General features: G+C 30.3%; 1 protein-coding gene across 1 annotated transcript; it reads left to right on the top strand.

The window, feature by feature from the left end:
- The first annotated feature begins 4640 nt into the window (after nt 1-4640).
- Nucleotides 4641-7767, top strand: LOC111703325 (uncharacterized). Its single transcript, XM_023475232.1, has 8 exons — nt 4641-4750; nt 5056-5149; nt 5740-5772; nt 6236-6286; nt 6714-6746; nt 6931-6984; nt 7443-7475; nt 7656-7767. Exons 1-8 carry the CDS (start codon nt 4703-4705, stop codon nt 7682-7684), a joined length of 375 nt encoding a protein of 124 aa, XP_023331000.1. The 5' UTR covers nt 4641-4702; the 3' UTR covers nt 7685-7767.
- The last annotated feature ends 3600 nt before the right edge of the window (nt 7768-11367 follow it).

Below are 11367 nucleotides of genomic sequence, written 5' to 3'. Positions count from 1 at the left end.
GTATTAAAGCAATAGCATATATGTCAGAACTGATAGTGAAAATATCTAAAAATACTTAATAAGCAAAACTTATTATTCTAAACACTTGCATTTCTTTCAATTTGCCAAATTTCGACCTTTAGAAAATATATGCAAAAACGTAACAAGAATGTATCAAGAACGTAACAAGAAAGTAACAAGAACATAACAAAAACGTAACAAGCACGTAACAAGAACGTAACAAGAACGTAACAAGAACGTAACAAGAACGTAACAAGAACGTAACAAGAACCTAACAAAAACCAAACAAAAACGTAACAAGAACATAACAAGAACGTAGAAAGAACATAACAAGAACGAACCAAAAACGACCAAAACGAACGCGATAAAACCTACAATTTTTTTAGCTCTCCATTCTTTTAGGATAAAAATATGGTAAAATTTGATAAAAGCAAACTTTGACAAATGCAGTTTTGAAGCCAATATTTTTAAGTTTTAGTTTCATAAAGGTAAAAACTAGGCTTTGTGCGTTTACGCAATAGAAAATATTTAACAAAGAAACAAAATATTTAATCTAGAATTTTCTAATTATCACTTTTCAAAAAGCAATTTTAATAACTTTCTATAAAAAAGTCTTTTTTAAACCAACAAAAAAATATTTTCTTTTTCACGCTATTTTTATTCTTGCTGGAAAAATATTTGTTAAGTGATCACAAGAAAAACAATTTGAAAATAACAACACATCAAAGATGTTAAAATAATCTATGGATTCAAAATGTTATAAAAAGATGTAAAATACAAGTAAAATTATACCCTTTAAGCTTGGAACTGTTGTGATTGATATTCATTATCCCGATTGCTTGATTTCGATATTCACAAGGGCACTTTTGAATTTTGCCGAGAATCTACTTGATCTCTTGATTTTGGATTTCCCTACATTTACTGCTCTCTTATTGGTTAAAAACAAAGTTTCTTTGCTTCTGATTGGCTGGTCATTTTCCACATTTCAAGAGATTTCAAATATCAAGATCAAGCAATGATCTTGATATCCAAAATACAAGAACTTCCATCTCTGGTTTGATACAACAGTTAAAGAAGAAAAAAATGAAAGAAATTAAGATGTTGGATTAATGAATAAAAATTCTCTTTAGTTTGAAGTCTAAAAATTTAAATATGAAAGAGAACATGCCTTGGGGGGTTGGGTAATTTAATTTTTAAAATGTACCATTACCTTTTCATGTTTCAACTCTTAACCCTAAATAGGGTGTTAGGTCTAAACCTATGCATAGACTGAAGGGGGGGGGGTGTTTTGTGCCTGTTCAATTTTTTAAGGCCCCCTAATTTCGAGAATTATCAGCTTATGTAAAAAGGATTGTAAAAAAGGCTTCAGTATCACTGTGACCTATAGACATTAAATAAATAAAACAAAAATAAAACATAAACATTGTCCCCCCCCCTTACGATCCTTTTTTCTTCTTTTCCTCTCTATTTTTCAAAACCTTTCCTCTATTTACTACTTTTTCTTTTCCTCCTTTTACTTTGGTTCTAAATTTTTTGTTTTATTAAAATTTGACATGTATGTATCGCTGCAGAAGGGCCTCTCATTCAAAACAACCAACAATGGTAATGATGCCCTGGCTAAATTAAAATGTAAAAATTGTGCAATTGTAATTTTCTATTTATCTACAAGTACAGCCTTGCGAACTCGTAGTTCCTCTAGTTTTCATTTAACGCATAAGGATGAGAAAACCTAATCTATCTAATATGCCATATTTGAAATTAAAATTTTTTTATTCTTTCCATAAGGTCTTCAATAAGAGGTGCTATACGTGCAATCTATACTGTAGTTTGACGTGGGACGCTTTTTATAGCATTCACAAAACTAAACGTAATTAATTCCTGCTTATAGTTCGATAGACAACGGGTCCCTTAACAGGTTTCTTGTAAATTAAGTATAAAAGATATTCATGTTTTTGTTTTTGAACAAAGATTATTTTCATCAGTGGTTTCTTTACAAAGGTGACTTGTGCATTTCTTGCTTCAGAGACACTAAAGATAATAAAAAATTAAGCACATCTTAAACTAATTTAAACGTTTCAAAATTTAATTTTGAATCTCTTGAATCTTCCTAATCTTAATCCAAGAATAGGAAATGTTTAAAAATTCTGAAATAATTTTTTTTCTTTTTCCTTAAACCCTATCCCGGCTGGGCTATTTTTGTCTAATAAACCGCTGGAGGGGGGGTTTAATTTTTTCCTTAGAGTTGAGATAGGAGTGTGATACATGTCCTTTTTGTTGAAAAAGTGAAGAATTTTCTGTTCAAATATAAGCAGTTTTTATGTTATTTAGAAAAAAGACAGGGGGGGGGGATATACCCACCCCCAGCGGTGATAGGGTTAGGAAATAAAAAAAATGCAATTTGTGATTTGAAAAAGAGATAGATCTTTTTGAAACTTTAGCTTTAGAATTTACATTTTTCAGATTTAAATATTTCTATTTCTTTTAAAACAGTTTTAAAAACAATGTTTTTAAATTGTTTTTTGCATAATATTATCGATGCATATCTTTTAATTAACACTTTACATGTACAATTATATAAAAAAAATAGTTTTAGACTATTTTTTTTGTTCCATGTACTACTATTAATATAATTTTGTCAATTGAATTCTTCTGCAAATAAGTGAGTAATGGAACACTAATAGAGAGATTGAAAATCAATAGAACGATGGAACACTAATAGAAAGATGGAACGTTACTAGAAAGACGGAATACAGATAGAAAGATGGAACACTAATAGAAATATGGAACACTAATAGAAAGAAGGAACGTTTAAGAAAGATGGAAAAATAATATAAAAATGGATCACTAATAGAAAGTTAAATATGAAACAATAATAGAAAGATGGAACATTAATAGAGAGATGGAACTTAACACTAATAGAAAGATGGAACACTACACAAGAGATTACACATCAATAGGAAGATGGCACGTTCAAAACGAGATGGAACACTGATAGAAAGATGGTAATAGAAAGATTACACTTTAGTAGGAAGATTGCACGTTTAAAGAGAGATGGAACACTAATAGAAATATGGTAATAGAAAGATTAAACATTAGTGGGAAATTTGCACGCTTAAAGAGAGATGGAACACTGATAGAAAGATGGTAATAGAAAGATTAAACATTAGTAGGAAGATGGCACGGTTAAAGAGAGATGGAACACTGATAGAAAGGTGGTAATAGAAACGTAGAAAGTTAAGAGACCATTTATACTTCTGTTGTTGACTACATATTTTCCGAAGCAACGGAATTCATTCTTTGCCACAAACTCTAATTTTCAAATCCCTTTATCTTTTCAACCCGATGGTTAGAACCTTTGCTATTCATATATATATATAGGGATTAAAAAATCAGAGTTTGAGACAGAGACTCAACTTCTTTGCAATTTGATTTGTCTAACTCCAACCAAAAAGCATACCTATTTCAGGGCGCCATAACAAACTCCGGACACCTATTTTAGGGCGCCATCACAAACTCCGGACACCTATTTCAGGGCGCCATAACAAACTCCAGACACCTATTACAGGGCGCCATAACAAACTCCGGACACCTATTTCAGGGCGCCATAGCAAACTCAAGACACCTATTTCAGGGCGCCATTACAAACTCCAGATACCTATTTCAGGGCGCCATAACAAACTCCGGACATCTATTTCAGGGCGCCATAACAAACTCCAGACATTTATTTCAGGGTGCCATAACAAACTCTGGACATCTTTTTCAGGGCGCTATAACAAACTCCGGACACCTATTTCAGGGCGCTATAACAAACTCCAGACACCTATTTCAGGGCGCTATAACAAACTCCAGACACCTATTTCAGGGCGCCATAATAAACTTCAGATACCTATTTCAGGGCGCCATAACAAACTCCAGATACCTATTTCAGGGCGCCATAACAAACTCCGCACATAAAAATTGCGGAAATATAAACTCTGGAAATGCAAAATGCTGAAATACAATCTATGGAAATAACAAGTTCCTGACGAGACTGACTCCAAAAAGTACAACCCTATTCCAGCCGTGGTGCTCTGCCCCCTTACCAATCTTTTAATAAGAATGATTGAACAAATGTGAACAATTTCCCCCAAAAGTTTGTGTTGTTAGGGAATTGTCTTTTCCGGAGATTGTCTTTTACTGAGTTTTATACTTCCAGGGTTTTGTATTTCCGAAGTTGTCTTTTCTGGATTTTATATTTCAAGAGTTCATCATTTGTTTTTTGTTTGTGATTTCCGGAGTTCGTAATTTCTGAAGTTTTGTCATTTCCTCAGTTTACACTTCTAGAGTTTTGTATTTCCGCAGTTGTCTTTTCCGGAGTTTCCATCTCTAGAGTTTTTTCTTCAGGATTTTGTATTCCCAAAGATTGTTATTTTTTTTTATGGAGTTTATGCTTCTAGAGTTTTGTATTTCCACAGTTGTCTTATCAGGAGTTTGCATCTCTAGAGTTTTTTTCTTCAGGATTTTGTATTTTCAAAGATTGTTATTTTTTATGGAGTTTAATTCAAAATATTTTCATTTCTTTAGAAATACGCTGATTGTAGTTGTTTATCTTCAATTGATTATTTTTTGTTTTGAATTTATTTACTTGATTTAACGAACATGTTTTGTTTGCAGAACAGAGTAATTGATTCATAATGTAGTAGTTTTTCAGTCAGTTTATAAGATGGCTGCCTTAAAAATTTCATTTTTAACATTATTCATCATATTGCAGGTTTAAACTAAATATCTACAAATAAGGTTAAAAAATTTGATTCCAAATCACATTCAAAACAAAAGTGTGTTGTTGATTTGAGAAAAAACTAACAGAGGGGTGTATATTTAGTGAAAATCAATGAATTTTTGGGTAAAAGGATCAAAAATAATTAAAAAAGTTGCCTTTTGATATCTTACTTTTCATCACCCCCTCCCCCCCCCAATCAACAAAAATTATCCCACCACCCTGGGGGGATATTTCTGAAAAATATACAACCATTTTAAACTTTGAACCCCAACAGAATCTACATTGAATTTTTTCAGGTGTGCAAAAGTGAGCCTGCTCCTAAACCTCTTGATGAAATCAATGTTCATTTTCATCTTGATTATGAGAGTTCAGAGTCTGCTGAAGGAATAGGTAAGTTTTTTAAAGAGAGAGCAGACAAACATTTATAAATTTATAAAATATAAATTTACTTATGCTAAAATATTATGCAAAAGCTTTAAATTACGAAAAACTTTACACAGATTTTGAAATTGTTTTGAATATTTAGAATATTTAGAAAGTTTTCTTTAAATAAATGTCATTGTCATTGTTTGTCCCCAAAACATTTAATACTTTTCAAATATTTTTTTAAAGAAGCTCTTTTCTTAGAGATGTAAGTTTTGTAATCAGGATTACCAGTAACAGAAAAAATGCAATTCTAAGTTAAATTATGTGGAATATTTTTGAATTGATATTTCAATAGTTCCATGAAAATGTGCCCAAAACCAATACTTTTAAATTTTTATTTTTAAAGAAGCTTTTTTCTTGGAGATGCAAGTTTTGTACCCAGAATCACTTTTAAAAGAAAAAAAATGCAATATTAGACAATTTTTCAAGTTCATCAATGCTTATTTGGTGTTTCATAAGTTTTGGTCAACCTATGGTGGAGGGTGGGGGTGTTTTAAATAATAGAAACAGACATATTTGAATTAAAAGGACAGACCTATACTCTTTTTTTTCAGAGAAAGCCAAAGCAGGCAAAGGGGCAAATAGAGGTTAGTATCAGATCTAACTGAAATTAAAACAATTTAGTTTAATTTACAAATAATTAACAAATTTTAAATATGAATTTTTAAGTATTTTAACATTTTTTTTCAGCTGAATAGTTTCTGATTAACATCTACAGTGAAACCCTTAATAACAAATACATCGAAAGAATTCATCAAATGTCGTGTTCTCCACTTTCTGATAATGGAATGTTGCAGATATTTAGTTTTTTAATTAAATGATTATATTGAACTCTTTAAAACTGTTCCTGCATATTCATGGCTATTTATTTATTTTCGCAAATACTGAAATTTACGTAATGTAGTATAAAACTCATTGAAAAATTGTCAAGACAACATTTGATAAATTCTTCCGATGTATTCATTATTTAGGGTTTCACTGTAGTATAGCATGAAAACATTTGGAAAATTACATTTTTAAAAATAATTTTATCATAATTACTGAATTCAGGAGATTATGACATGACCCCTGAAATGATGAAAGAAATATGGGATAAAGAAGGTATTTTAGATTATGTGGAATATTTTTGAATTGATATTTCAATACTTTTAATTTTTTTTTAAGAAGCTTTTTCTCTTAGAGATGCAAGTTTTGTAATCAGGATTACCATGCAGTAAAAGAAAAAATGCAATTCTAAATAAAATTATTTGGAATATTTTTGAATTGATATTTCAATACTTTCATGAAAATGTGCCCAAAACCAATACTTTTAAATTTTTATTTTTAAAGAAGCTTTTTTCTTAGAGATGCAAGTTTTGTAATTTAGGAGTAAAAGAAAAAAATGCAATTCTAGACAATTTTTCAAGGTCTTCAATGTTTATTTCGTGTTTCATAAGTTTTGGTCAACCTATGGTGGAGGGGGGGGGTCTTAAATAATAGAAACAGACATATTTGAATAAACAGGACTGACCTATTCTATTTTTTTCAGAGAAAGCCAAAGCAGGCAAAGGTGCAAATAGAGGTTAGTATGAGATCAAACTTAATTTAAAACAATTTAATTTAATTTACAAATTTTAAATATGAATTTTTAAGTATTTTTGACATTTTTTTCAGCTCAATAGTTTCTAATTAACAATTAGCATAGATCAAAAAATATTTTGAAAATTACATTTTTAAAATAATTTTATCATAATTACTGAATTCAGGAGATTATGACATCACCCACGATGAAATGATGAAAGAAATCTGGGATAAAGAAAGTAAGCTATATGGAATATTTTTGAAATGATATTTCAGTATTTTCATGAAAATGTGCCCAAACAGGGCTGTACGTGGGCATTTGTTTTGGAGGGGGAGGGGGGCACAATTTGCGTGCTTGAGCGCGCAAAACAAAAATTTGGGTCCACCCTTTAAAGAAAGTAGGTTAAATTATATGGAATATTTTTAATTAAATATTTCAATATTTTCATGAAAATGTGCCCACAACCTTTAATACTTTTCAAATTTATTTAAAGAGGCTTTTTTTTAGAGATACAAGTTTTATAATCAGGATCACAAGTTAAAGAAAAAAAAGTTATTCTAGACAATTTTCAAGTTCTTCAATGTTTATTGTGTGTTTCATAAGTTTTGGTCAACCTATGGTGGGGGGGGGGTGTCTTGAATAATAGAAAAAGACATATTTGAATAAACAGGACTGACCTATACTATTTTTTTTCAGAGAAAGCCAAAGCAGGGAAAGGTACAAATAGAGGTTAGTATCAGATCTAACTTAATTTAAAACAATTTAATTTAATTAACAAATATTAAATATGAATTTTTAAGTGTTTTTGACATTTTTTCAGCTCAATAGTTTCTGATTAACATCTAGTATAGCATGAAATATTTGGAAAATTACAGTTTTAAAAAAAAATATCATTATTTTTAAATTTAGGAGATTATCCTCTTTTTGAAGAAGACTAAACTTGGTCGCAATAAAACAGTATTTTCTATCAGTTTTGTAAGTTTGTTATTAATTAATAAAAAATAACATAAGAAAGAAAAAATGTTTATTTCAATCAAGAACCCATAGATATGAGAGTACACAGATCTTTTAAATGCTGGAATCTGCGGTTTCATTGTGCCCAACTGGATTACACGACCAATTATAAAAATCTATTTTCAGGGATATATAAGGATCCTTTGGATACCAAATACAAAACCTTCAAAAATAGACTAAATTCATAATTTTTATGTTTAATCTTGAAAGTTGGAGTATTTTTTCAAAAAATTGTAAACTTAACCCTGAATAGTTATTACATGCAACAAGAGGTCGTTAGATGGCAGTCAAAACCTGTTGTGGGAATGTAGCATGTCGTGTCAGTATGACTTTAGGCCTAGTTAGTCCATCCCATAAAAGCTGATTAGCAGTCGGTATAATATCTAGCGTGTGAAACAACAAGTGTAACAACAGGAGGAGATTAAGAATGAAAAAAGGATTCTCGGGGAGCCGTAGTACATTTGAATTTCCAAGCCAGGTCAACATTCCAATCCCAGTTTGTACTGTACCTAGCACTATGAACAGGACTAGCCGGTGCAACAAGGTTGACGCGGTCAGACTTTATGCTTCATACAGGTTGAATTTACTTTTACTAAAAGGGCAGAGATGCGTGGATTAAGAATATATCAGAAATTCTTCATCCTCTGAGTTGAACACTTTTCAAGCTTGAAAATCTATGATATCTTCCACATTGTTGATCAGAAGGAAACGTTTTTATGAAGCAATCCCTTTTCAAGTTTAGGTTTCTAGAAATTAAAACTAGATTAATTTTTAAAGGCTAAAAAGTATGAAAGAAATATAAAGAAAAAACATTTTAAATTTCAGCTTTCAAGATTTAGAGTTCTAAGAAAAAGAATTTAATTATGTTTTGACAGGTTTCTATAAAACTGTAAAACCAGTTCTGAAAAACCTAAACTGTCGACGGTGCAGAAAAAGTAGGGGTGTTCAAAAGTAAAGGATGCTTGGCAGCTTTTTAATATAGTAGGGGTGTTCAAAAGTTTTTAATATTACAATTTACAAGTTTGGCATAAAATCCCAACTTTGTTAGAATTGACTGGTTTATTACATGATTCTGCAGTTACATAGTTGAATGATTCAATATTTTTAAAAGTTTTTTGCTTCAAAACTTATTTTATTGGCCTATTTTTTTGGTAACTCAATTCCTCATAAAATACTATTATTCCTCTTATTAACCCTCTTTTATCCCCTTGTAAACACTTCTTTATCCTCCTTTTTACTCTTATATATCCTCTTATTACACTTTAATTCACTTTCTTATTTTATCTCTTTTTTATCTTCTTATTTACCCTCTTATTTACCCTCTTATTTACCCTCTTATTTACCCTCTTATTTACCCTCTTATTTACCACTTTAATTCACTTTCTTATTTTATCTCTTATTTACCCTCTTATTTACCCTCTTATTTACCCTCTTATTTACCCTCTTATTTACCCTCTTATTTACCCTCTTATTTACCCTCTTATTTACCTTCTTATTTACCCTCATTTCTACTTTATCTATCTAAAGAAAGTTTTAAATACAATTCATCAAAATATCTGATTGCAAAGTTTACGTAAGCAGCGTCCAAACTTCAGACAACACATGTTTTAAGTTATAGCTCAAAGGGAGTGACCGGCAAAGTATGTTAGTTAAATTGAGAAACAAAAACTCTACAGTAAACTATGAACATCAGGTTGAGAAAATAAAAATTAACTCTAATCATCGAAAATAAGTAAGCTGATTTAGTTATTAATTTCTGCAATCTCTCATTGTTCACATATATTTTCTGTAGATTTTCTGGAATTTTTAGTGAAAAGTCGACATTTGAAGAATTTTATGAAATTTGCTGACTGATTCTAACATTAATTTATTGACGAATGTCTATTGAGAAATTTGTTCATTAACATCTAATTAGTTTACTACAGAATTTTGTATACATTTTTCGTCGCCATTATTTAGTAATTTAGAAAATAAGAATTATCAGAACGTCGACTTTGCGCTTAAACTCAGTAATTATATATCATTAAAACGTTTTCTGTGTCTTTAATGAATCCTAAAAAATTTTCGACAATACTACATTCTCAGTTCAACTACCATACATTGCCGGTCCCTCCCTTTAAAAGTTCTGCAAATAATGAGTTTTAGAGGGTCAAATTAAATTTTATTCTCGGACTTATGATTAATTAATAAAGATGGTGAGAATACAGAGATTTTATGGGTTTAGATATCTTAGTCGTCCATTCTGTGCAATAAATATTTAAGCTAGGGTTTAAGTCACGAGTGGCAATCCGTATCAACCTCAACCTATACCCCCTTTCATTTTTCACGAACACTCCCTTTAACATTTAAGCTGCAACTTTTCATTCATTAGTTTTGACTTCAGGATTTCAAATTGATAAAAGTTAAATTCGTTCAGTTTTGAAGCAAAAATAAAAATAAAAGAAAATTGATTTAATTTTTTTTAGTTTGAATTATAATATGAGCGGGTATATGCCTTTGAGTTTAAATAAAATTTAAATTGTAAATTGTACTACAGGGTGTCCCACAGGCCACGAAATATGACAGTTGGTGAAAAGTTTAAAATGTCTTTTTCTTCCATAGTTTGAACCCCAAAAGAATAATATAGAAATTTTCATGCCATATAAAATATATTTCAGTAAAAGATTTTATTACCTAAAAAGTCTATATCGAATACAGTATATGGAAGAAGACATTCGAAACTATTCACAAACTGTCATGTTTCATGGGACTGTATATCTCCAGATAAAATATTTATGTAGATTCACAACACCCAGGGAATTCTGTTCTTTACTATTACTGTCAGCCAGGGCTGGGCAAAGTTCCATTAACGAAACGGAGGTTTTCGAAAATTAACGGAAGAGTCCATTAATGAACAGCAAAACCGTTAATTTTAAATCGTTATTTAACTAAAAAGTTAAAAACAGTAAATTTCGTTATTTTCTTTTTCAAATTGCATGAAATCTTTTTAAAAAAATTTGTGCGTAAAAATCTTTTACGCAATTATTTCTATTAAAAATGCAAAATGAAAATAAAAAAAAATATAATAGGAGCAAACCTGAGATTCTCAGGCTCCTGTGGGATAAAATCGTTTTTAGATTGGTTGAGTATTTGCTGAATATGATCTGTTTAAACTTACTACTTTTATTACAAAATTGTATTTTCACGAATTTCCGTATAATTTGACACAGCTTTATATCAATTTCTCGAGACAGGAACATCAGATAGATGTCTAATATGTTTCGTTCAACTCCTGAGATTCTCAGGTTTCATTCTATACCCCCTTTCATTTTTCCTTTACAGTCCCTTTAAGTAGAATTGTAGCTCGTGTCTCCCTTTAATTCCGTTTTAATGCAATATATACAGCTTTTCCACCATTATTTGGGGTAGAGATTAAACACACTGATTCTTTTTCTTATACCATTATCATTCATTTTGCGAAATTGTTATCTGCAAAATCTAACATCTTTTGCGCATTTGTTCAAATGAGATATTTCGCAAAAAAAAGTTTAAGAAATACGAACGAAAATTTTCGCAAAAGTTTTGGTTTGCTGAAAACCCTATTTCAAAGTGCTTTTTCAATTTCTGT

Source organism: Eurytemora carolleeae, unplaced genomic scaffold (genome assembly GCF_000591075.1).
Source record: "Eurytemora carolleeae unplaced genomic scaffold, Eaff_2.0 scaffold535, whole genome shotgun sequence".
NCBI lineage: Eukaryota > Metazoa > Arthropoda > Copepoda > Calanoida > Temoridae > Eurytemora > Eurytemora carolleeae.
This window is presented reverse-complemented; position numbering and strand designations above follow the sequence as displayed.

What these genes read in the sequence shown, in the direction of transcription:
- LOC111703325 (XM_023475232.1), top strand. Translation starts at nt 4,703, where the DNA reads ATGGCTGCCTTAAAAATTTCATTTTTAACATTATTCATCATATTGCAG. An exon ending in AGAAATATGGGATAAAGAAG is followed by an intron (nt 6,287 to 6,713) that starts GTATTTTAGATT and finishes TATTTTTTTCAG; the next exon opens with AGAAAGCCAAAGCAGGCAAA. An exon ending in AGAAATCTGGGATAAAGAAA is followed by an intron (nt 6,985 to 7,442) that starts GTAAGCTATATG and finishes ATTTTTTTTCAG; the next exon opens with AGAAAGCCAAAGCAGGGAAA.